The sequence below is a fragment of the Talpa occidentalis genome, unplaced genomic scaffold (assembly GCF_014898055.3).
Source record: "Talpa occidentalis isolate TD23 unplaced genomic scaffold, MPIMG_talOcc4v2.1 talOcc4.17, whole genome shotgun sequence".
NCBI lineage: Eukaryota > Metazoa > Chordata > Mammalia > Eulipotyphla > Talpidae > Talpa > Talpa occidentalis.
In genome coordinates, this window is record NW_023601754.1 from 20,932,473 (window position 1) to 20,959,689 (window position 27,217).

Sequence of the window (27,217 nt, forward strand, 5' to 3'; positions counted from 1 at the left end):
TCGCCCACTGCTCCCTTCAGCAGTGTACTTTGGTCAATCTGCCTGTTCTGTTCACCACTCTGTCTCTGGTGAATCCTCTTACCCCACATGTCCCTGGCCTGTGCTCCAGCTCTTGTATGCATAAATAAATAAATCTTTAAAAAAAAAAAAAGAACTAAAGTTTATATTTTACTAAGAGGCCTGGCTTCCACCTTTTATAGTTAAAGGGCAGAATATCTCCTTTAAACCACATAGCAACTCTTCGAGCCAAAGGATGTCACTAAATACATTTCAGAGATGAGTTTTTAAGATTTATTTATTTATTTATAAAAGCACTGGGTATACAGTCAGAAGCGCAGGAGGGCAAGAGAATTCACCAGAGTCAGACCGGAGAGCAGAGCAGGCAGACTGATGAAGTACACTACTGAGGGGAGCAGTGGGTTGCAGGAGAGGTCTGCGTGCCATGTGGGACCCTCACCCAGTGGCCGGGGATCGAACCAGCGCTGCTGAGGCTGCGGGCAGCTTTGCAACCCAGCGCTCAACCGCTGCACCACCGGGGAGGCCCTCAGAGATAAGTTTTTTTTTTTTTTTTTTTATAGAGGCATGCTTTATTTGTTTTTTTTTTGCTGGTTTGTTTGTTTGTTTGTTTTTTGTTTATACATGCACTGGGTACAGTCAGAAGCGCGGGAGGGTGAGAGAATTCACCAGAGCCAGAGTGGGGAGCAGAGCAGGCAGAAGGACCGAAGTACACTGCTGAGGGGAGCAGCGGGCGGCAGGAGAGGTCTGCGCGCCATGTGGGACCCTCCTCTGGTGGCCGGGGAGCAGCCGGGGATCGAACCGGCGCCGCAGAGGCCGCGCGCAGCTTCGCAACCCAGCGCTCAACCGCTGCGCCACCGGGGAGGCCCCCTCAGAGATAAGTTTTTAGATGAGTTGATGAGTTGATGAGTCCTAATCCCTTTGCTGGTGTCCTCTTTGATTCTTCTCTCTGTCTTTCTCTATATTTTTGTCTGTGAGTCTGTCTTTCTATTTTTTCCCACATGGCACATCAGATCAGGTAGCAATTCCTGTTGGCTCTACTCTCAAAATATATTGAAAATTTAATCACTCTTCACCACTTCCAGCATCACCACTCTGGTTCAGGCCATCACACAGCCAGAGTCACTGCAAAGGCTTCTGATTACCAACTTTGAAGCGGTATATCTAATAAAAGAACTAAAGTTTAGGGCCTGCTTCCACCCTTGTTTCAAAAAGTGGTTTGTAAAACCCTTAAAGAACATGTGTTTTGGTTTTTTTTTAAGATTTATTTTTATTTATTTTTGCATAGAAGAACTGGGGTATAGGCCAGAAGTGCAGCGGGTGGAGAGGATTCACCAGAGAGAGTGAATGGGGAGTAGAACAGGCAGATCTACTGAAATACACTGCTAAGGAGAGTGGTGGGCAAGACAGGAGAGGCCTGGTGGGCCCTGTGAGTCACCGCCCCAGCCTGGGATCCAACTCATGCTGCAGTGGCTGTAGATAGCTTCATAGTGCTGAGACTTAACCCCTTGTGCCACCAGGGAGGCCCAAACCCTGAAAGAACATCTTGTTCTGCTGCTTAGAACCTTCCTTGGCTCCTCAGAGTGGCTACAACAGTAATCTTGATGCCATTTCTCTGGCATTTAGAAGGTACCTTCTAAAATAATTTTTGACAAGCTATATGCCCCTTCACGTGTTTGTGAAGTGACATCTGAAATTTTCATCATAGGTTTGAATACTTGCAAAGGATGTAATTTCTGGTATATTGTAGATATTGACATCTGGAAGTAAAATTGCTGTATTACTCTTTTAAATGTTTTCAGTGGAATCTACCACATCAATTCAATACCTACAATCATCCTTTTAAAAATATGTATCTATGTCTGAGAACATGGACACAAAAATCCTCAAAAAGTTTCAGCAAGCTGAATCCAGCAACAATAAAAAGGATTAGATATCCTTTAATATCCCAAGAAACCCACACAGTGTCTCCTTCACATGTCTGTTTGTTCCATGTGCCTCCTCCAGGTCTTCTTCCCAGCCCTCCTCCCAGTCTTCTAGCTTCTCCAGGAGGCTCAGCTCCACCCTTCCCTGGGTGAGACAGGGAACCTGGAACCTCCCCTTTGTGTGGAGGTCACTTTGTTCCAGATGGTGATGGTGGGACCACAAAGTGAATGAATTAGTGCCTCTGAACTGCTCACTTTAAAATGGTTAAGATGGAGGGGCCTCCCTGGTGGCGCAAGGGGTTAAGCGCAGCAATGTGAAGCTATCCAGCAGCAGAAGCCTCTGCAGCAGAAGTTCGATCCCCAGCCAGGAAGCTACCCACATGGCGCGGCAGACCTCTCCTGTCTCACCCGCTGCTCCCTCAGCAGTGTATTTCAGTCAGTCTGCCTGTTTTGCTTCCCACTCTGTCTCTGGTGAACCCTCTCACCCCTGCACCTCTGGTCTGTACCCTAGTTCTTGTATCCATAGGTAAATAAATCTTTAAAAAAAATAAAATTGTTAAGATGGTAACTTTGTGTTATGTGTGTTACCACGATATAAAATGTTTTAAAGTCATATAATAATCTATCATCAAAACATATTTTTATTGCTCTTTCTCTAGAGTCAGTCCTCCTCAGTACTCCTCTTTTGCTGAAGGATTTCTTACTCCATGCTTAGACCCTCTCATCTACTGAAAAACATAAGAAAACCTCTACTAAGATTTATCAAATGAGAACTAATTTTTTCTGGTTTTTTGCTTATAGACACGTTGCTTAACCCAGTATACTCAGAAACAATGAGGAAAATTATAATGTTGGTAATTTAAACACGCCTTTGCTAATATGTTTTGAAAAATAAAGTTTTTTTTTTTAATTAATAAATTTTATTTTATATTCCCCATACAATTGCAATCCCCCATTCTGACCCCAATCCCTCCCCTCCCGCCCCCCACCCCCCAAAAAGTGTCTCTGGTTCATAGTTTTTGTTGATTTTGATTTTCACTTTCTTATAGTTTATTTTCCTGGTCCCTTATTTAAGTTTTCTAGATCCCTGCTATGAGTGAGACCATCCGGTATTTTTCTTTTTCTTTTTGGCTTATTTCACTGAGCATGATCCCTTCCAGCGTCATCCATGTTGCTGCAAATTGCATGTGTTTATCTTTTTGAATGCTGAGTAATATTCCATGGTATATATGTACCACATCTTCTTGATCCAGTCATCTATTTTTGGGCATTTGGGCTGTTTCCAAAGCTTAGCTATTGTAAACAGTGCTGCTATAAACATAGGGGTGCAGGTGTTCTTTGGAATTGATGTTTCTGTGTCCTTTGGGTAAATACCTAGGAGTGGAATTGCTGGATCCTGTGGAAGCTCTATGTTTAGTAGGTCCAGAAATCTCCACACAGCTCTCCATAGTGGTTGGACCAGTTTGCACTCCCACCAACAGTGCAGAAGAGTTCCTTTTTCTCCACAACCTCGCCAACATTTGTTGTTGCTAGTTTTTTTAATATGTGCCATTCTCACTGGTGTGAGATGGTATCTCATGGTAGTTTTGATTTGCATTTCCCTGATTGCAAGTGATGTTGAACAGTTTTTTCATATGCCTGTTGGCCATTCGCATTTCCTCTTCAGAGAAGTTTCTTTTTTCCAACTGGGAGAAAATTTTTGCACCCAACACTAATGATAAAGGACTGATCACAAAAATCTGCAAAGAGCTGATGAGACTCAACAACAACAAAGAAAATAATCCAGTCAAAAAATGGACAGAAAAATAAAGTTTTAATCCTAGACAGGCCTTAAATATATTTTCATCAGAAGCAGGAAGGAGCTGATAATAGCTCTTTTAATTTGCAGGCATTTTTCATGATTTACTCTAATAGGCAAAGCCAGTCCCCACGGTTATGCCATTCAGCCAAGTCAAAAGTCATTGCTGTTGGAAACCTTACCTCTTTTTCAATACAAATACCCCCAAAATCAACCTGAGCCAACATTGCTTGGATCCAAAGCAGAACTTCATTCTTCACAGAAATCAGCGAAGATAGAAAGCCAGGGGCTGGGATGGTTTTAACTGCACTGGTTTAAGGAGGCTTTGAAGGTGCCCTCATTTCAAATAGGAAGTTGGGATAGTTCCTACAGTTTATGCCCCCCTTTTCTCAGGTCCAAGGCAATGCCCCATTGTAATTCAGGGTAGTGGGAGCTGGGCCTTTCACTTGTAAAGTGAGCTTAAGGGTGATTGTGAGATAGGGGAAGGGAAGAAAAACCATGGCCCCAGAGCTGGGAACTGGGTGTCCTTGTTCGCCAGACCCCCACTTAATCACAATCTCAGTCTGTGGGATGTGGGGGGAGCATCCTCTTCGAGGACATGGCCTTCTGTTGATTCTCCTCCTCCCCAAAACATGCTGTGCACCCATTTTTTTGCAGGGTGGTAAATGGCCCAGCTTCTACCAGTGACCCAGTCAGTACTAGGGGTGGGGGTGTTCTTGATACTGTCCTTACCCCCACTCCCCTTAATCTATCAAGGTTTGTACCTTACTTCCAAAACGTGTCTCAAATCTAGTCCTCTTGTTATAGGACAGGGAGAGGGGCAGCCCAAGCCCCGCAAACCTGCCTATTCTAAATGGGTTCTGCCATCCGCCGCATCAACACAAAACATAGGAGACTTTAATGGGAAGGAACTTTAATAAAACTAGGAAACAATACAGGTAAGGCAAAGAGTCTAGTTTCTATTTTGCAACAGGGTGGTCCCCAGGAAAGGGGGAGGTTCCCTGCCCCACCCAAGGGAGGGTGGAGCTGAGCAGGAAGAGGAGAAGCTGCAAGAAGAGACTGAGGAAGGAAGGAAGCAGGATGGAGCCAGGAGACCTGGAGGAGGCGCATGGAGCCTAGAGACACGTGAAGAAACTGCGCTTGTCTTTTGGTCGTGGACTGGGTGACACAGATGTGGGTGAGACCCGTGGGGAGGTGACAATGGCAGCTTTTATCTTGATGTTGATTTTGCTCTTTTCCTTCCGGGCTTGTCCGGTTGTTTGTGACCCTTTTCTGTGGGTCCCCACTGGAAGATGCTTTAGACTTGTGGCAGGCCTTGGGGCCTTGCTCTGGGCCAATCCCATATGGATGGACTTTTACCCACGAGGGGATGGGTAACTTTGGGTGCTTGATTTAGAAACTAGACTCTTTGCCTTACCTGTATTGTTTCCTAGTTTTATTAAAGTTCCTTCCCATTAAAGTCTCCTATGTTTTGTGTTGATGCGGCGGATGGCAGAACCCATTTAGAATAGGCAGGTTTGCGGGGCTTGGGCTGCCCCTCTCCCTGTCCTATAACACTCTCACCTCCATCTCTGTCACCCAAGTCCAGGCCACCTTTGCCTGTAAGATTTCAAGAGCCATTCAAGTGTTTTCCTTCCTGCCTCTGTTCTATTTCCCTGGCACAGTAGCAAAGGGGTCCTGTCCCTTCATTTTGTAAAACCTCCCTGGGGCTTTCCTTTGCACCTAGAATAAAACCTGCATAATACCTGACCCATAGGGTGACCAACTTGTTCCAGGACAAACCAGGACAGGTGTTCACCCTAAGCTAGCCCCAGTTGCTCTGTTCTGCCTAGCTCTGTGGCTGATGGCCCAGGACTTCCCACACCCCTTCTGCTCCTGGGCTTAGTTGGCTCCAGCCCCACGGGCTCCTTGTTATTGCTTGAAAGAGCTCTGCTGATCTCCGGACCTTTGCACTTGCTGGTCAGCTCTTGCCCCAGCCCGCTCTGTATGTTAGGGTTCAGCTCCATGTCTGCTCTTCAGAGAGAGCTTGGATTGCTCTAGCTTAAGCAGCTCTTTTACTGTTACCACCTCCCCCCACCCCACACCCTCCCAGCGGACTCACTGTGGACTTTTAAACTCTCTGTGCCTTGCTTTTCCTCCTTAAAATGGGACAGGTGCTGTCCCCAAAGGACTGCAGTGGGGTACAATGAGAACCTTGCCAACCCTGAGACCACAGCCAGAACATAGAGCTTCACAGAGACTGTGACTATTGCCCTGTGCAGTCTTCTTCCTCGCCTCTCTTAGCATTGATAGCAATCATATTTATTTATTTGTTCCGTGCTTATTCTGTCTCTCCAACTAGCATGGAGGCTGCATTCAGTTGAAGATCTGTCTTGAGTCCTTGCATGCTTAGAACAGTGCCTGAGGAATAGCAGAAACTCAAGATGTGCTAAGTAAGCACCAATGAAGCTTGATGGCTGCTAACGATGTGAATGTGCACTTAAAAATGCTGAAAATATATGTTACATATATATTTCACCACAATAAAAACCTCACTCTGGGGTCACAAAACGAATATTTAATAACTTTATTCATTACATAAAGAAAAAAGGAAGTGCGGAAGTCAGGCATCCTGAGAACGGTGAGCCAGGAGGGAGGGCACGTGGGTCTGAAGCTATCAGGGCCTTTTTTACCTAACACCTCCTTTCCTTACCTCCCATTGTCATGCATACCCTCCTGGGGAGGGGAGGAGGGAGCGGAGGTGGGTCCCTGGCCCCCCGCTGCCAAGGCTGAGTGCTTTGCGAGCTGAGCTCTGCAAGCAAGGGCTGAGACTCAACGCCACTTACTAGCTGTGTGAGCCCAGGTAAGTTACCTAAACTTCCTATGTTCAGTTCTTGATTCTTCCCCTATAAAATGTGAACAGTAAGAGAAATTCTTAGAGGTTTGGGAGATGATTGAAGGGGATAATGCATGCGACGTGCTTCCTACAGAGGCATTGTCATATAAACATTAGCAACGATCAATGCTTTATATTATTATTTATTAAATAATAAATTGGTATAAAATACTATTAATATTTTTATTTTACTAGCCATGTAGTTGTTTTTGCCAAAAATCTAGGAGTTATTCATGCCCTATCTTTCCTCCCATTTCCATTTCTCAAACACTTTATCTTCAACCCATCATGATTTCTTCTGAAGCTTTCGCACTGAAGGAAGGCTTCAACCTGGTCAGCAATGTCGCCAGTTCTGCATCTCCATTTCCATTTCCATCCAGCACCATTTACTGAATAACCTCCTTTCCCTGTTGATCTGCTTAGACAGCGCTGTCAATGTGTGAGACTTCCACACCTGTTTTCTAGACACTGCTCTGTTCATTGGTTGATCGGTACTGATTTTCCTTCCTCCTTCCTACCAGTAAGTCCAGATGACTTCCAAAACACCTTCACTAATCGCCACTGCCATCATCACTCCCCAGCTGGACAATTGCCATAGCATCCCCTAGGCCCCACTTCCACCCTGGAACCCCACCCCAAGCCATTCTCCTTACTGCAACCCAAGAGACCATTTTCTCCTTTTAAAATGACAAAATATTTTATAGCACAAAAAATATGTAAGTGCCACATGTGGAATTTGTGCAGGCAGTGGGACTGCAGAATCACCCCTGGGAGCCCACCTCTTTGCCTGGGAAATGCAAATTCTTTGATGTCCCAAATGTGCTCAACACTACTGGGAATTCGTTCTTTGTAAAATTAATTCTTTTAACATTATATCCTTGGTTTCCTTTATAGTTTTGCCACATACATATTCCTAAGCAATTCCTTATTTTTTAAAGATTTATTTTATTTATTTATGCATACAAGAGCTGGGGTGTAGACTAGAGGTGTGTGTGTGTTGGAGGTTGTTGAGAGGATTCACCAGAGACAGTGGGGAGCAGAACAGGCAGATCTGGGCCTCCCTGGTGGCGCAAGGGGTTAAGCACAGCACTATGAAGCTATCCGCAGCCTCTGAAGCATGTGGTTGATCCCTGGCCAGCCAGGGAGCAACCCACATGGCACAGGAGACCTCTCCTGCCTTTCCGGCTGCTCCCTCAGCAGTGTATTTCAGCAGATCAGCCTGTTCTGTTCCCCATTCTGTCTCTGGTAAATCCTCTTACCCCCTGGATTATACCCCAGTTCTTGTATGCATAAATAAATAGATTAAAAAAAAAGAAATGTGTTTTATATCATGACATATATTTATGATGACTTTTGGTATGCATCTTGCATTTTTTTTATGCTATTCTTTATCACTAAAAAAAAAGATGGTGCAGATTCACAAAACATTTCAAGACCAACCAATTCGTAGTGTGGAAATCCTATAGTTTGGGTATATGCAGGTGTGGGATTGGCAGGTGATGGGAAATGAAGGGTAAACTAGCAGATAAGCCAAATTGCTCTCCAAAGCAGTTAAGATAATTGACCCCTCCCTGCACACTTCTAGAATTGACATTTGCAACATATTCTTACCTGGTGGTGTGAGACTTACCAACTTTTTTTTTTTTTTTTTTTTGACTTACCAACTTTTGCCCATTTAGTGGGGATACAAATGATTATAGTTCAGCTTTAGTGTTATGCTATCCACATTTTTTGCCATTTTACTCTTGGATTTTTTGTCTTTTTCTTGGTGATTTGTTAGAGTTCTTTATTATGGATGCTAAATTTGGTAATGTTTTATTGTATCATCTCTGTATCATGTCTTTTCATTTCCTTTATCAGCAAAAGATAATGAACAGAAATTACTAATTTTAGTTAAGTAAAATTTATCAATAATTTCCTTTGTAGTGAGTACCATTTAGATCTTGTTTAAATTTTTTTTTCCCTGTTCAGGGGTCACAAGGATAGTCTCTAAAACTTTCTGCTAAACAAATTAAAAAAAACTAAATCTCTAGCCACCAGGAATTTTGCAATTTCTCTTACTTCCATAGGGGTTACCAGTTGTTTCACTACTATTTACTAAATAGCCTGTCCTTTCTTCACTATCTGCCCAACTAAAGTGGTCATGTAACTTTTTTTTTTAAAAAAAAGATTTATTTATCTATGCATATAAGAACTGGGCATAGGCCAGAGGTGTGGGGGGTGAGAGGATTTGCCAGAGACAGAGTGGGGAACAGAACAGGCAGGTCTACTGAAATACACTGCTGAGGGAGCAGAGGGCGAGGCAGGAGAGGTCTGCTGTACCATGTGGGTCACCTCCCTGGCCGGGGATGGTATTTGTGCTGCGGGTGGCGCTGCCCATAGCTTCATAGGTTGTGTCTTAACCCTTGTGCCACCAGGGAGGCCTGGTCATGTTAACTTTATCTAAGTGTGTGGGTCCACTTTTTCTCCTCAATTTCCTTTTGGGCAGAGTTGACGATTTTATGATATTTATTAGCCCCATCATCTAGCTCTCCAGTTATTTACTGCTTCTTAAGTTTAGTCCCTTAAAATCTGAATTCCTCCTCCTGTATATACACAAACTAGTCCCAACTACCCTACCTTAGAAGGAAAAAGTCCTTATTTTCCAAATAACCCAAATGTGACGGATTTAAGATGGTCACATTCTTTGACATTCCTTACATCAAAAGATGGGGTCTATGTCCCCTTTCCTCGAGTCTTTGCTATCTTTGTGACTTGCCAAATATAGCAAAATAGCAAAAATAATGCTGTGCTTGGTAAAGCAAGGCTATACGCCAACAAATACTTAACCCTTTGCTTCAGGGAATTCTCCAAGGCTATTAATGGGGTCAGTTTGCAGGACAAGCTCTCCTTTCAGGGTTGGTCTGGGAAAACAGCTTGCCAATCAACAGCAGTTTTATTTATTGAAACATACTGTAAGAGCTTCTCCTTGCAGTGCTATCAATCCCAAATATTATGTATTGAAATTTGCCCAATCCCGGTCAACTCCTGTCTTGAAAGATATGCTTTGAACTATCAGAGCCCAGATCCCAAACCTATAAGTTTCCTCCCCTCCCACTTTTGAGATATTACTAAGATTGTTGGGATGTCCACTTGCTTGCTCTCAGGCTTTTTGTTGTCCTTTGCAAAGCTGTCAGTCTACATTGTTTTGTGAAACCTGAGTTTCAGTTTTACGTGTGTCTGTATGTTCTGAAAAATGATGTAAAATATATTACAACTGAGTGGTGGTAAAAAACGGTATGTGAGCCATTGCTGTGGTCTCCCTCTATTATGGATGCTAAATTTGGTAAGGCCAGAGGGCTGATGGACACAGACATTTTGTCTCCTCCTCTGTATCCCCTAACAGTTTGTGCACAGTTTCTGGCGCACAAACATACGTTGAATAAATATAATATAATAATAATAATATATTATTATATAAATAATAAATAATAATAAATAATAAATAAGAATAATGAATAAATGAATGCGTGAAAAGATGAAAGACAAAGCAAAGGAGAGCAGCAAGGGAAGAGGAAGGAGTGGCTGAGAAAGAAAGGAAAAAGAAAAGGCAAACGCAGGCGGTGTTGGGAGGTTCTGTGCTGTTCCACCTCCCTGCTGGCAGGGGGCGCTGTGGCCCGGAGTGCGGCGGAGACGGTGCCAAGTGGGCGGTGTCAGGTGGGCGGGGCCTACTGGGGGCGGGGCCGCCGTCGCTGGGCAGGGTGGGAGCTGAGAGGCTGGAAGGAAGTCATGGGCGGAGGGCATCGTGACAGCACCCTGTGCCAAGTGGGTGTCCCCGGACCCCCCAAGGGAAGGTGGGCCTGACTCCACCTCTCCGTATTCCCAGTGGCCCAACAACCTCAGAGAGGGGCAGCTTTGTGAGGCCGAGGTGGGGCCTCCAGGCCCTGGTGTTCTGGCTTCTTGGGGCTCAGTTTCCCCAGCTAGAAAGAGGTCAGATGGGGGGGACAGTGTTGCCCCAAAATGAATGCGGGCAGGTCCGGCAGCCATTCAGGGCCCTTCTTGCTCCTCTGCAGCCTCTCAGATCGTCTTCTTGCGTTCCCTGGACCTCACCACTTGCGGGTCTGTGTTACCTGCTGTCAGTCTTGGGAGGTCTTGCTGATCTGCCGTGCTGTCTCCAGTTGGTTCCTTTCTCCAAGGTTTATTGGGGCGGTGACTTTGGTGACTGCCCAGGCTTACGGGGTCAGACAGACGTGAATCTGGGTGGACTGCTTGTATGTTGTATGACCCTGGGCAAATTAGTTTACCTCTTTGTGCCTCCCTTTTCTCATCTCTAAAGGGGGAGTGATAACGACTTACCTTGTAGGATCTTTTGATGGTTAAATGAGTTAAAATGGATAAAAGATTTGAGTGGAGGTGCCCTCCTGTTGCACCACTTCTCCCTGCCTCTCCTTCCCTGGGCAGGGCAGGACAGTGCTCTTATCTTGGTTCATCCTGTATCCTTCCCTGCCTGAGTGGAGGAGTCTGAAGCCAGCCTTGACTAGACTGACGATAGAGGGATGATCAGGGTGGTTAGAAAGAGGCACTTAAAAGAGTAAATAGCAGAATTGGATCTTGTTTGGGAGCTCAGCGTCAGGGCCTGGCTGGTGGGTGACCCTGTACCAAGCTCATGATGGAAAAACTAATTTCTGGCTTACGTTTTGAAAGTTGACAACTAAAGTACTTTTCATTATACCTCTAAAGAGTTACAAAGGATAGCATTATCATCCTGTTCTGTGTTTATTATATCTATGTTTTAATTCTATTTTGAGCAAAATCTGGGAGTTACAGATCTACCTAGTTTAGTTTATGGAAATCGGTGAGCAACTAACTGGCCAAATTAGGCCCCAATGTCCAATCCAGAACTCTGATTTCATTTATTTAAAATGGGTTATTGAGGTATAATTTGTATATTGTATAGTTCACTTAAATGTAATCATGTTTAGTAAATTTACATAAACCTTTACCACAGCTGATTTTAGAACATTTCTGTGACACCAAATGGATGCCCAAATATATCACAATCTGCTTTCTGTTTCTTTGAATTCACATTCTCTGGATATTTCCTATGAGTGGAATCATAATCACATGGTATGTAGCTCTTTGTGGCTTTCACATTAGTGTAATATTTTTGAGGTTTATCCATGTTGTACAGTATATCAGTCCTAAATTCCTTTTTATTACTGAAAAGTATTTCATTATTTGGTTATATCACTTTTTTTCCTTTTACCCATTAACCAATTGATGGGTAAACCCAATTTGTTTTCTCTCTCTTTTTTTTTTTTTTTTTTTGGGCTACTATGAGTAATATTCCCATCAACAACTCACATACAAACCTTTGTGTGAACATTTGTTTTATTTCTATTGGATTGATGCATTGAATTGCTGGGGCAAGTGCCAATTTATGTTTATTTTTTAAGAACTTGCCAAACTACTTTCCAAAGGGCCACACTATTTTGTAGTCTCACCAGCAGTGTATGAGGGTCCTCGCTTCTTTTTGTTATTTTTAATTATTAAAAAATCTGTTATTATTTAGGATTTTATACCTAAATAGGAATCATATATTACTTAGCATCTAGGTGCTTTTTGATCTTTAATGCATATGCTCAATGTTGTATGACATCTGTGCTTATAGCTTGATTTTCTTCACTTCTTTTTCCTTATCCTCAATCTAATCACTAGTCAAATCTTCTCACTTACCTCTCTGAAAAGACTTGTGAGTCCATTCCCTTATCTCCACCCCTACATCACCACCCCAGTTCAGAGCCATATACTCTTGAATGTGTTGCTTGACCTGTGACTTCTAATGAGTATGGACTGCCCTTCGTCTCAAGAGTTCTAGTCTCTTCACACCTTCACCAACTCTTGTCCTTTTGATTATACCCACCCTCGTAGGTGTGAAGTGGTATCTTATTGTGACTTCTAAAAAAATTGCGATAAGTTACACATGACGTGGAAGTTGCTATCTTAACCATTTTTAAAGTGTACAGTTCACTAGTAGTGTAAATATATTCCTATTGTTGTGTCAGTCTCCAAGACTTTGTTTATCTTGCAACACTGAAACGCCTTACTCATTGGAACAACTCCCCATTCTGTCCTCCTTCCAGACCTTGGCAAAAACCATTCTATTTTTGTTTTGATGAATTTGCTACCCCTTATCAGTAGAATATCATTAGATACCTCATATAAATGGAAGCATCCAGTATTTGGCCTCTTATGACCAATTTATTTCATTTAGCATAATGTGTTCAAGGTTTGTCCATGTTGCAGCATGTCAGAATTTCCTTTTAAGGGATGAATAATATCCCACTGTATGTGTATACCACATTTTGATTATCTGTTCACCTGTAAATAGACATGTGAGTTGCTTCTACCTCTTGGCTATTATGAATAATGCTGCTAAGAAGCACTAGTGTGTTTTTAGGACCCAGCTTTGATTCTTTTGGATCTGTGGAATTACTAGATCATATGCTAATTTGAGAAACTGACACACTGTTTCCTATAGCAGCTGCACCATTTGACATGCTTACCAAGAGTGCACAAGAGTTCCAACTTCTCTACACCTTTCCTAACACTTATTATTTTCTGTATTTTAGAGATGATATTACTGTGGTTTTGATTTTGTTTTCCTTCTGACTAACGATATTGAGCATCTTTTCATGTGCCTTGTGCATACATCTTTGAAGAAATGTCTACTTAAATCCTTTGCCATTGTAAAACTGGGTTACTTCTCTTTTCACTGGAAAACTATTCTTTATATGTATTGAACATAAGTTCTTTATCAGATAATACCTTACAAATATTTCTTAATGGTGTCTTTTGAAACAGAAAAATTAAGAATTTTGGTAAAGTCCCACTTGTCCACTTTTCATGCTTATGGGTTGGTGCTATATCTAAGAAATCTTTTGCTAACCCAAGAATGTACATATTGCTCCTAGATTTTCTTCTAAGAGTCTTATACTTCTGACGCTAATTTAGAACTGCCACACATTTTTAGTTTTTTTTTTTTGTGTGTGTGTGTGTGTGTCTTGTGTGGTGACTTTATTTATTTTTTAAAATTATTTATTTATTTATTAGCAAGCACTGGGTACAGTCAGAAGTGCGGGAGGGTGAGAGAATTCACCAGAGCCAGAGCGGGGAGCAGAGCAGGCAGAAGGACCGAAGTACACTGCTGAGGGGAGCAGCGGGCGGCAGGAGAGGTCTGCGCGCCATGTGGGACCCTCCTCTGGTGGCCGGGGAGCAGCCGGGGATCGAACCGGCACTGCAGAGGCTGCGGGCAGCTTCTCAACCCAGCGCTCAACGCTGCCGCCACGGGGAGGCCCCTGTGGTGACTTTATTTTTAAACATTCTTTTTTTTTTAAGGATTTATTTATTTATGCATTCAAAGAACTGGGGTTGCAGTCCAGAGGTAGGGGGGAGGGTGAGAGGATTCACGAGAGAGAGTGGGGAGCAGAACAGGCAGATCTACTGAAATACACTGCTGAGGGGAACAGCGGGTGAGACAGGAGAGGTCTGCTGCACCATGTGGTCAGCTCCCTTGCCGGGGATCCAACTCATGCTGCAGTGGCTGTGGATAGCTTCATAGTGCCAAGACTTAACCCTTTGCCTCACCAGGGAGGCCCTATTTTTAAACAAATTTCTTAGTGTCCATCTCGCAATGGACAAAGATGGATGATGCTGCCATGCTGGGAACTGGATGGAATAAGACTCAGCTCCCTTCGGTATCTGTTGAAATATTTTGCTTTATCTGCCTTCTCCACTTTCTTTAATCGCATTCTGAAGACTTTACACAGGGATATGCCCTGGGGTAAGATTCTGGATGGTGAGAGATTGGTTTATTGTTTGTGTTTTGTTTTTGTGCAGTGGCCTAGTGCTACTGGGCAGGACTTGAGGGAGAGGGGTGGTAGGGGTCTTTCCTTTTCTTAACCTGTTGGGCTGAGTCTCTAAGTGTCTGAAATTTATTGTCTTCAAAGTACTGATACTCATAAGCCCCTTAGAGAGTCTTCCAGTCCTGAGGTTCTTGTACCCAATTTTAAGACTGCTGTTTAAGATTCAACTCTGGTGTCATCTTTTCCAGGAAGCTTGCATGCTCTGATTTCTCTCACCCACTTTAAAAAAGAAAAGATTTATTATTTTTTGCATACAAGAACTGGGGTACAGGCCAGAGGTATGGGGGTGAGAGGATTCACCAGAGACAGAGTAGGGAGTGGAACAGGCAGATTGACTGAAGTACACTGTTGAGGGGGCGCAGCAGGTGAGACAGGAGAGGTCTGCTGCTCCATGTGGGTAGCTCCCTGGCCAGGGATTGAACTCATACTGTAGTGGCTGTGAATAGCTTTGTAACGCTGCGTCTTAACCCCTTGCGCCATCAGGGAGGCCCCTTCTCTCACTCACTTTTGTGTCCCTTCTCTCGCTCTCCAAAAGATTCTTGTATATAACCTTTTATTTTATTCCCTTGCTCTATATTCTGTGCTTACTTATTCGTTCAACTGACAAATGTTTGATTAAGTACCTACTATGTGACGTTTGGCACTGAAAATAATAAGGTGAGCAAAGAAAGAGGCATTCTCTCTCTTCTCAGTTCATGGGGGGGACTCAGTTCATGGGGGAGACAATGTTAATTAAATAACCACAGAAATAAATATAAAGTTACAATATGATAAGTATGCAGGGCAGAGGGGAGGAAGTCCCCTCACTTGTTAGGGAAATCAGGAAGGCTTCGCTGAGAAAATGAAATTTAACCAAATTGAAGGAAGGGCAGGGAGGTGTGAATGGAGGCTGCTAAGTGGGGTAGGTATTCCTGGTGATGGTCACAGCATGTGCGAAGACCCCTTAGGCTGACTCCAAAGTTTTTTGGAGCTACCAGTAGATGGAGTGAGGAGACAATTAAAAAGTGGGTGCTGTACTCAGTAAGCAAGGACCTTAAAAAAGCCTTCCCTTGTATTGTGTATTTAAATCTCAAAGCAAAATTAAGATAAAAAAATAGAGATCTAACTCTTCATAACCTTGGATGAGACAGTGGTTTATAGATAGAACACTTAAAGTACAAGCAACCAAAGAAAAAGTAGATAAACTGGACTTATCCAAATTAAATACTTTTTTTAATAAATTTTATTTTTTATATTCCCCATACAATTGCAACCCCCTTATTTTGACCCCAATCCCTCCCCTCCCTGCCCCTCACCCTCCATAGAGTGTCTCTGGTTCATAGTTGTTTTTTGATTTGGATTTTCACTTTCTTATAGTTATTCATTTTCCTGGTCCCTTATTTAAGTTTTCTAGATTCCTGCTATGAGTGAGGCCATCCGGTATTTTTCTTTTCTTTCTGGCTTATTTCGCTGAGCATGATCCCTTCCAATGCCATCCATGTTGCTGCAAGTTGCATGTGTTTATCTTTTTTGAATGCTGAGTAATATTCCATGGTGTATATGTACCACATCTTCTTGATCCAGTCATCTATTTTTGGGCATTTGGGCTGTTTCCAAAGCTTAGCTATTGTAAACAGTGCTGCTATAAACATAGGGGTGCAGGGGCTCTTTGGAATTGATGTTTCTGTGTCCTTTGGGTAAATACCTAGGAGTGGAATTGCTGGATCCTATGGAAGCTCTATGTTTAGTAGGTCAAGAAATCCCCACACAGCTCTCCATAGTGGTTGGACCAGTTTGCACTCCCACCAGCAGTGCAGGAGAGTTCCTTTTCTCCACAACCTCGCCAACATTTGTTGTTGCTAGTTTTTTTAATATGTGCCATTCTCACTGGTGTAAGATGGTATCTCATGGTAGTTTTGATTTGCATTTCTCTGATGTTGAACATTTTTTCATATACCTGTTGGCCATTTGCATTTCCTCTTCAGAGAAGTTTCTTTTTAGCTCTTCTGCCCATTTTTTGACAGGATTATTTTCTTTGTTGTTGTTGAGTCTCATCAGCTCTTTGCAGATTTTTGTGATCAGTCCTTTATCATTAGCGTTGTGTGCAAAAATGTTCTCCCAGTCGGTGGGGTTTCTCTTTGTTTTTGTTATTGTCTCTTTTACTGTGCAGAAGCTCTTTAATTTGATGTAGTCCCAGCTGTTGATCTTTGCCTTCACTGTCACTGCTTTGGGTGATGTGTCAAAATTAAATACTTTCGTGCTTCAAAGAACACCAGCAAGAAGCGCCTCCCTGGTGGCGCAGGGGGTTGGGACGCAGCCTACGAGGCTGTCTGCAGCCACTGCAGCATGAGTTCGGTCCCCGGCCAGGGAGCTGCCCAAATGGCACAGCAGACCTCTCCTGACTCTCCCGCTGCTCCCCTCAGCAGCGTGTTTCGGTCAGTGTGATTGTTCTGTTCCCTGCTCTTTCTCGGGTGGGTCCTCTCACCCCACACACTTCTGGCCTGTTACCTCAGTTCTTGTATGCATAAATAAATAAATCTTTAAAAAAAAAGAAAATGAAAAGGTAACCCACAGAATGGGAAACAAAATATTTGCAAAAGACTTAGTATGCAGAATACTAAAGAACTCTTGCAACTCAACAACAAAAAGACAACTCAACTTAAAAATGGGCAAAAGATGAAATAAATATTTCTTTGAAAAGATCCCCAGCATCATCAGTGAACAGATCCTCAACATCATTAGAGAAATGCAAATAAAAACCACACTGAGATACTACTTAATAATAAATAATCGTAATAGCAATAATAATGGTAATAATTGATAAAAATGAGTGTTGGCAAAGATATGGGGAAATTGGAACCCTTATTAATTGCTGCTAGGAATGTAAAATAGTACAGCAGATGTGGAGAACAATCTGGGAGTTCCTAAAAAAAAAAGTTAAAATACAGTTACCATATGACCCAGCAGATCCACTCCTAAGTGATTACCAATGAAAATTGAAAATATGTTCAACCAACTGCTGTACACCAATGTTCACAGCAGCGTGATTCATAGTCCCCTCAAAGTGGAAACAACTTAAATGACCACCAGCTGATGAATGGCTAACCAAATGTGATATAGCCATTCAATAGAATATTATTTAATCATAAAATTGAAGTACTGATAAATCGTAGAACAGGGATAGTCCTTGAAAATACACTAAGTGGAAGAAGACAGATGCAAAAGAGGACATAAGTTATTCCATTAATAGGAAACATCCAGAATGCACAAACACATGGAGACAGAAAATAGATTAGTGGTTGCCAGGGTCTCGAAGAAGGGAGAATACAGAGTGACTGCTCCTGGCCTTGGGAAGGGGGTGATATAAATATTCCAGAATTAGACAAGTGGGGATGCTTGTAAGACTTTGTGAACATACTAAACAACTCAGAATATAGAATTTATCTTTAAAAGGGTGAATTTTATGTTAAATGAATTTTATCGATAAAAAAATAGAAAGTTCCCTTAGCTTGATGCTTCTTTTTCTCCTTACTATAATGCTTGTTTTTGCCTTTAGTCTTAAATACCTCCACATCTTCTAGGAGGTAGACAATGCACAAATGAATTCATTAAGGATAAAAACTCCTGCTGGTCCCAAATTTGGCTTTGGACAGCGTGTTTGGGTGGTTCGGCTTTGCCTTGTCTTTATCAAACAGCACATGGTTCTGAAGGAAGTGAGAGGGCACAAAAATAGAACGGAAATAAAATTGGTGTTTGTTTGTTTGTTTGATCATACATTTCCACTTACCTCTTTCTCTTTTCTCCAGACTAAGGTACATTCTGCTGGTGCTCCTTGGATCTCCCCCAGATGTTTTATTGACTTAAACTTTTTCTTTAGCAGAGAAATAGAATTATGAGGGTGTCTCTGGATTGTGGGTAGCTGGTCTTCAGTATTATATGTTTGTGAAAATTGATATAATGGGGGACGAGGGTGTTAGTTGGGAACAAGCATTGTTGCTTGTAAAAGTATTGTGAAAATGCTTTTCTAACTTAATCCTAAAAAGTTATTTATTTTTCTAGGAGTTAAGATGTCTTCATTGATCAGGCTTCGTAGAGGACAGTATGGAAGACCTTTGGTAGCTAAAAGGTAAAATGAAAATATTCTTTAAATATGGGTCTTTATTTTAGGTATTTTCAGGGTAAAATAGTAAAATGAAGGACACAACTGCAGAGGTCAAGATTTAGGGTTTTTATTTATTTATTTATTTTTATTTATTTTTTTTATTTATGCAAGCACTGGGTACAGTCAGAAGCGCGGGAGGGTGAGAGAATTCACCAGAGCCAGAGAGGAGAGCAGAGCAGGCAGAAGGACCGAAGTACACTGCTGAGGGGAGCAGCGGGCGGCAGGAGAGGTCTGCGCGCCATGTGGGACCCTCCTCCAGTGGCCGGGGAGCAGCCGGGGATTGAACCGGTGCCGCAGAGGCTGCAGGCAGCTTCTCAACCCAGCGCTCAACCGCTGCGCCACCGGGGGGCCCGATTTAGGTTTTTTTTTTTTTAAAAAGGAAATTTAATTTTGGCAATTGTTGGTGATTTCACTTTAATTTTAGTTTACATAATTAATAAACAGCATCCTTTGGACCTTTTCTCATAGCAAAAAATAATACAAATTTTTCAAGTTTCATCTGGGCTAATTAGAAAAAGACTCATAGGAAGTTCCAGCAAATATTTGTTTTCAAATACTACAAAAAAATAAAAATAAAACAAAAGTGCAAATCCTTCCTAATCCTGAGCATTTGGCAGTGTTAATAGCTTGGTATGAGTTCTTTAGACTTTTTGTTAGATTACTGGAGAAGTTTGAGAACAAAACATACTCGATTTTTTTCATGTTTCAAAGAAGCCTGCAGACTTAACTGTTCATATATTCACCTTAACATTTCCCCTCTCTGAATGCTAAAATTGGACGCTGTCAAGTCCCTGCACATTTTTCCTCTTTACTTTTGTTTTTATACTTACAGGTTCTGTGGCCCTTAAATTTATTATTTTTACTTTTTTCTTTTTTTTTTATTTTCTTGTATATTTTCTTTAGTTTTACAAACCCTGTGTCCAGGGCTGCTCTCATGAAACCCCCAGCCAGAATCAGGCCGCCTACAAATGGTTTAGCACCAGGTACCCCACAAATGTGTGGTGTGTGATGGACCTGGAGGTGGTCACCTTTTTCTTTTATAATAATGGGTGTGAAGCTGTATCTTGAGGTTTTCTTTTGCATTTCTCTCATAATTAATGATGTTGAGCATCTTCTTAGGTGTTCATTGGCGATTTGTATATCTTGTTGCATGTAAGTCTATTCAGGTCCTTTGCCCATTTTTGAAGACTGTTGGATAGTTTGTTGTTGAATTACAGGAATTCTTTATATATTCCTCATGTAAGCCTCTTATCAGATAGCAAGTATTTTCTTCCATTTTATGGGTTGCCTTTTTACTTTTATGTGCAAAAGCTACAAATTTTGAGGTAGTCCAGTTTATCTTTTTTCCCCCCTCTGTTGTCTGTACTTTTGGTATCATATCCAAGAAAATCATTGTCAAATCCAACATTGTAAATCTTTCCCCTATATCTTCTAAGAATTTAATATTTTAGGTCTTATATTTAGATCTTTGATCCATTTTGAGTTAAATTTTATATTTGGTCTAAGATAAATTGGTTTTTTTTTTTTTTTTAAATAGAGGCATGTTATTTATTTATTTGTTTGTTTGTTTGTTTGTTTTGTTTATACATGCACTGGGTACAGTCAGAAGCGCGGGAGGGTGAGAGAATTCACCAGAGCCAGAGCGGGGAGCAGAGCAGGCAGAAGGACCGAAGTACACTGCTGAGGGGAGCAGCGGGCGGCAGGAGAGGTCTGCGCGCCATGTGGGACCCTCCTCCAGTGGCCGGGGAGCAGCCGGGGATCGAACTGGCGCTGCAGAGGCGGTTAGCTTCGCAACCCAGCGCTCAACCGCTGCGCCACCGGGGAGGCCCAAGATAAATGGTTTTAACGTCATTCGTGTGCTATCCAATTTTCCATGCACAATTTGTTGAAAAGATGGTTCTTTTTCCCATTGTATGGTCTTGGCATTTGTCAAAAATCATTTACCCCTATTTGTGAGGGTATATTTCTGGGCTCTTACTCTGTTCTGTTGGTCTATATGTCTGTTTTTATGGCAGTTCCACACTTTTTGTTTACCATAACTTTGTAGTAAGTTTTGAAATTAGGAAGTATGAAGCCTCCAACTTTATTCTTTTTCAATATTGTTTTGGGTATTTGGAGTCCCTTAAATTACATATGAATTTTAGGATTTTTTTTCTATTTCTGCAAAAATGTCATTGAGGTTTTGATGACATTTGCAGTGAATCTATAAATAACTTTGGGTAGTATTGACATTGTAATACTACTAAGCCTTGCAATTCATGAACACAAGATATCTTTCCATTTATGGGTGTATAATTTCAGAAACATTTTATAGTTTTTGGTTCCAAGGCTTTTACCTACTTGTTTAAGTTTATCCTGAAGTATTTTATTCTTCAATTTCCTTTCACAATATTCATTGTTAACATATAGAAATGCACTGATTTTTGCAAATAATTTTATATTCTTCAACTTAGCTGAATTCATTTGTTATAATATATTTTTGGTATGCAATTTTCAGAGTTCTTTACATATAAATTATAATATCAACAAACATAATTTGATAATTTTACCTCTTCCTTTCTAATCTGGATCTCTTTCTCCCTCTCCCTTTTCTTGCCTAATTGCTGTCACTAGGACTTCAGGTACTATGTGATTAGAGGTAGTAAAACTGGTCATCTTTGTTTTGTTCATGATCTAGAGGAAATGCTTCCAGACTTTCACGATTGATCATGATGTTAGTTATGAGCCTTTCATATATGGTCTTTATTGTATTGAGGTAGTTTTCTTCTGTTTCTAGCTTGCTATGTCTTTCTATCACAAGAGAGTGTTGAATTTTGTCAAATGCTTTCTGCATCAATTAGATGATTTTGTGGTTTATTTTTCATTTTGTTAGTGTAGTTGTATGTTGAATCTTCCTTGCATTAAAGGGATAAAGCCCGCTTGATTGTGGTATATGAACCCTTTCATGAGCTGTTGAATTCTATTGCCAGTATTTGTGGAGGATACTTGCATCAGTATTTATAAAGGACATTGGTCTGTTATTTTCTTATAGTGTTTGTTTGGTTTCAGTATTAGGGAAATGCTGAGGAAGTATTTTTTTCTCTCCAATTTTGTGAAAAATTGAGAAGAGTTGTTATCTATTTTTTTTTTTAAGATTTTTATCTATCTATCTCTCTATCTATCTATCTATCTATTCTATCTATCTATCTATCTATCTATCTATCCTCCATCCAAGCCCTGGGTACAGTGAGAAGCGCGGGAGGGTGAGAGAATTCACCAGAGCCAGAGCGGGGAGCAGAGCAGGCAGAAGGACCGAAGTACACTGCTGAGGGGAGCAGCGTGGGCAGGTGAGGTCTGTGCGTCATGTGGGACCCTCCTCCGGTGGTCGAACCAGCGTGCAGAGGCTGCGGGCAGCTTCGCAACCCAGCGCTCAACCGCTGCGCCACCAGGGAGGCCCAGAGTTGTTAATTATTCTTTAAATGTTTGTTAGAATTAACCAGTGAAGCCATCTGGTTGTGGACTGTTTATTGTGGAAGTTTCACATTACTGATTACTGATTACAGACTAATTCAGTCTCCTTCGTGGTTACAAGTCTGTTCATGTTTAGTCTAGTTTTACTTATGTGTTTAGATTTTTCCATTTTATCAAGTTCATCTAATGTTTTTGTATAATTGTAGTAGTCTTTCTCATAATTCTTTTATTTTGTAGTAACATTCCTTTTTCATATCTGATTTTAGTTATTTGTGTGTCTCTCTTTTTGATTTGTTAATTAAGCTAAAGTTTTTTTTCAATTTTGTTTATCTTTTAAAGTAGCAACTCTGGGTTTTGTTATTCTCTTTGGTTTTTCTTAGTCCCTTATTATCTCTAACTTTTATTATTATATTTTTATTTAGCTCTGCTAGCTTTAAGTTTATTTGTTCTTTTTTAATTCCTTAAGTTGTTTAGTTAGCTTGTTGGTTTGAGATCTTTATTTATTTTTTTTTTTTTATAGAGCATGCTTTTCTTTATTTATTGTTTGTTTGTTTTGTTTTATACATGCACTGGGTACAGTCAGAAGCACGGGAGGGTGCGGAGATTTCACCAGAGCCAGAGCGGGGAGCAGAGCAGGCAGAAGGACCGAAAGTACACTGCTGAGGGGAGCAGCGGGCGTTCAGGCGAGGTGCGCGCCATGTGGGACCCTCCTCTGGTGGCCGGGGAGCAGCCGGGGATCGAACCGGCGTGCAGAGGCCGCGGGCAGCTTCGCAACCCAGCGCTCAACCGCTGCACCACCGGGGAGGCCCTGAGATCTTATTAATGTAAACATTTATCACTATAAATTTTTCTGTAGCACTGCTTTCACTGTACCTCATAAGTTTTGGTATTGTGTCTTCATTTATGTATGTCTCCAGATATTTTTCATTTTCCTTCGTAATTTCTTCGTTGACCCTTTGGTTCTTGTCATGTGTAATTTCGACATATTTATGTTTTTGTTTTTTGTTTGTTTATAAGATTTCCTTCTACTATTGATGTCTGATTTTAATTCCATGGTGATTGGAAAAGTTACTCATTGTGATTTCAATGGTCACAAAACTTTTTTTTGTGACCTAACATGTGGTCTATCCTGGAGAATGTTGAATATGCACTTGAAATTGTGTATGCTATTGTTGCTATTGTGGGTGGAGTGTTTGTGACTGATGTGTCTCACAAGCCTTCTCAAATCTACAGGTTTCCTCAGTAAAAAAAACAGTTTCTGTTAAAGAACACAGATCCTTTATCCTTTAGAATTTCCCATAGACTGGATTGTGCTGGTTGCATCCTAGGGTGTCATTTACTTTGACTTTCTGCCTCCTGTATTTTCTGTAAGTTGTAGGCCAATCTAGAGTGTGATGTGATTCTGGTTCTTCTTTTTGGTAACATAATTTCATAAGTGATATGTACTCCTAATTCATAGTTGTCTTATGTTTATGTTATTAGCATAACTCAATGGGGATTGCAAGATATATTGGTAATCTATTATTCTGTTCTTTTTAAAAAAATTTTAAAAAGATTTATTTTAGCACAGAAGAAGTATTTGTAGGCCAGAGGTACGGGGGTAAGAGGATCCACCAGAGATAGAGTGGGGAGAAGAACTGAAATTCACTGCTGAGGGGAGCGGCTGGTGAGACAGGAGAGGTCTGCTGCACCATGTGGGTAGCTCCCTGTCTGGGGATCAGACTCAGGCAGTAGTGATGATAGTGCTGAGACTTAACCTGCAGACCACCAGGGAGGCCCTATTTTGGGTATTAGCTTTTATTGGGTATTAGCTAGACTGCTTCTATAATATCACTTGTAAACATTTTGGTTATTCTGAGATGGTTCCAATGGGAAAGAAAATCATTCATCTTAATAGTACCTTTTAAGAAGAAAATATGTAATCTTAAATTTACATATTAAATTATAGGAAAGATACCTAATTTTAGATATTTTAAAAAGATAGTGCTGGTCTTACTCTTGAGAAAATACAGTAATGGTAATCATAATTTGTCTTAAATAATCAAGAAACAGAAAATGATGAAAAACTATTCCATTTGTTAAAGAAGGATGGGATGATTTAGAAAGTCCATCAGAAAAAGCTTAAAATGGACTCTGTGTGAGTGTGTGTGTGTAAGTGTGAACCATTTTGTGCCCTAGTATGCTGAATAATGAGATATACCATATGGAAATCATATTTCAAGTCTTTGTTTGACATGTTTTTCCCACAATATAGGTTTGGCTAAGAATACTTCTGTTTATTCTAAAGAGTATTTGCTGTAATATCTGGTATTTTGGTCTCTCTTTGTCCATATATTTTCTTTGTTCATTTCAATAGAATACATTAATTTCGTAGCCCTGGGGAAGTCAAAGATATAAAATTGTTTGTAGGTGTGGGATTGATTGGTGACCATTAAGCCCCAGCATCTCTGTGGAGTCACTTGGCAATGTTTTTCATCTTGCTTATGATATTAATTAGATTTCCCTATGATCATGTGCTACCTCCACAGTAACTAAGGGAATAGGCTACATGTGGTTTTTATGTGGCATAGGCTGCAAATCATTTATAATCCCCAATAATGGAGGGTTTTAACATACCTCTATTGACCAGCTTGATTCCCACGTACTAGAATTAGCAGTAAAACAGCAGCATGGGTAAAGTCAGACACTTACCTGCCTATAAGTCAGGGGGCAGCAGAGTTCTAGTAGGTTGTATTGCTGGATTTGTGGAGTCTGTAGTTGAACCTAATGCATAAACTGGTTTAAATTTGTTAATGTATTGCTGATAACTGGAGAGTGTCATTTTCCAAGAGAGTAGAGCATTGTAGGGCAGGAATGGCCACAGGGCAGGTTTTCTAGGATCCCATGCAGAACGGGTAAAGGAGTCAGAGTCCTTAGTGGCTTTGTAGGTTCTTTATTTGGGGTTCACCAGGCATATGGCAGGCAGGGGTGCTGGGAGGCTGGCAGGCCTCCCAGCCCCCAGCAAGTCTTCACTCTATCCGGGCTCTCCAGCCTTCTCTCTCGCTTCTGCTTCTCTTGCTGCTCTCTCTCAGCTTCTTCTGCTGCTGGCATCCCTGTGACGCCGCCCTTAAAAGTCCATTCTCTCAGCCCAGGTGTTGCCCACTTCAGGTACCCGCCAGCAGGCATGCATTCAGGACCACAGGGTTCCCTCATCTATCTTAATGGCGGGAGGGCAGAAAAGCCTGATACCTTTTACCTACCCTACAAGCATCTTCCCAGTCTCTTCAAAGTGTAGCATCAGCTGTGACCTTTTAATTTATAGATATTTTAATTTGTAGTATATTTGGGTTATTGCCATTGTATCACTATATTGGGGTGCATGGAATATATCAAAAAAATAGGAGAATTTAGGAGTAGCCCTTTCCATTTATGTAGCATTTTCTGAGGAAGAGACACAGTGTGGCAGATGTGTGTTCTAGATTACTGGGTAGGTACATTTCAGAAGTGGCAGTGGGCTGTGGTGAAGAGCACCGACTGAGGGTCAGGATATCCGAGTTAGATGCTGATTGTTGTTTACCTGTTACCTTGGGCTTCATAGTATTTGTTGAATTATGGATGAACCACACCCTTCTTCCCTCCCTTAGTTTATGTACCTGTAAAATATAGGTGGTGTGTCTGCTCCACGGGGCAGTAGTGGTATGACGTGAGTGAAGAATGTACGGTTCTGTTCAATACTTATGTGTTGGCTGAGGAAGGAGAATGTTCAGGTCTTAGCTTGTTACGTGTTACCCAAGCAGCCTCCCAATTTCCATTTTAGTTCTTTGGTTAATTGTTACTAAGAGTGAGGGAGAGGTGGTAGCAGACAGGTGTTCTGGTCACTGAAAAGTTATGTTGAAACTAATTGGTGGTCCTTCATCTTGGAAATCTGGCTCTGTGGGTTGGCTTGGTGTGGAATTGGTTTTCCTGCACCTATCACACCTTGATTTGGGAAAATATCGGGCCTCTGAATTTGTAAAGCTGAGTTTGTAAAGCTGTAAAGCACAGACCTTTTTAACAAAATCAAGATTACCTAAGGGCCTGCTCGTTAGCCTGGTCTTAACATCACCCACCTGAAACTACTGCAATTAGAGTTTTCCTGAGGAAATCATTGAACATGAAAAGTTACAGAATTGGATATTGTCCCAAGAGAAATTCCCTATTGGTATTCCTAGAATACTTTGAAATGAGATTTTCTCCATTAGTATAATCTGAATATGGTAGATGATATAATATGTACACACCTATATTTCTACGTATATTTAGTATTTGTAGTTACGTTGATTCATGGAAGCAATTTCTGTAACTCAAACATGACCAAGCAACTGCTAATATTAAGTGGTTTGAAGAAAGTGGTGCTCAGGTCCAGTACTTCCACCAACATTATCTTAATTTCTTTTTGCAAATGCCCAGAGGATCCTGAAAGAATTAGAATATATTAGTTCCTATTATTCTATTACTACTACTACCTCTACTATTCTATTATTCCTACAATTCCTATTTTAGCGCTACCATTACAAAGTACTACAGACTAGGTGGCCTAAAACAATAGAAATTACTCCTGCTGTTTGGAGGCCAGGAGTGTGAAATCAAGGGGTTGGGAGCTATTCCATGCTACCCTTCCAGATTTGAAGGTTGCTAGAAATTCTGGGCATTCTTTGCCTTTCAGCTGCATCACTCCAATCTCTGCCTCCATCATCACATGGTATTCTCTCTTTGTCAGAATTATTCGTTATTGCATTGGGAGCCATCCTAACCCAGCATGACCTTGCCTTAACCTGATTAGATCCACAAAGACCCCTATCTTCAAATTAGGTCATATTCACAGATTCAAAGGGCTATGACCTCAACATCTGTCTTTTTTGGGGGGTTGAAAGGGTGACCCAGTTCAACCCACGAAAGAGAATATATTGGATTTTTTTTTTATATATAAAGGTTTATTTATTTATTTATTTATTTATTATAAAAAAATTTTTTTTTGTAGAGGCATGTTATTTATTTATTTATTTGTTTGTTTTTTATACATGCACTGGGTACAGTCAGAAGCGCGGGAGGGTGAGGGAATTCACCAGAGCCAGAGCGAGGAGCAGAGCA

General features: G+C 41.3%; 1 protein-coding gene across 4 annotated transcripts in view; it reads left to right on the forward strand.

Moving 5' to 3' along the window:
* The window catches only part of LOC119249163 (nuclear receptor coactivator 5-like), a 54,324-nt gene that overhangs the window by 2,425 nt on the left and 24,682 nt on the right, over window positions 1-27,217 (forward strand). For 3 of the 4 annotated variants that reach the window (XM_054697039.1, XM_054697042.1, XM_054697041.1), the window contains exon 3: window positions 18,556-18,622. In XM_054697039.1, coding sequence (XP_054553014.1) covers window positions 18,564-18,622 — 59 coding nt within the window. In that variant the 5' untranslated portion in view covers window positions 18,556-18,563. Of the gene's footprint in view, window positions 1-10,366; window positions 10,418-18,555; window positions 18,623-27,217 lie in introns of those variants that run through there. The other variant, XM_054697040.1, reaches the window with a different exon arrangement.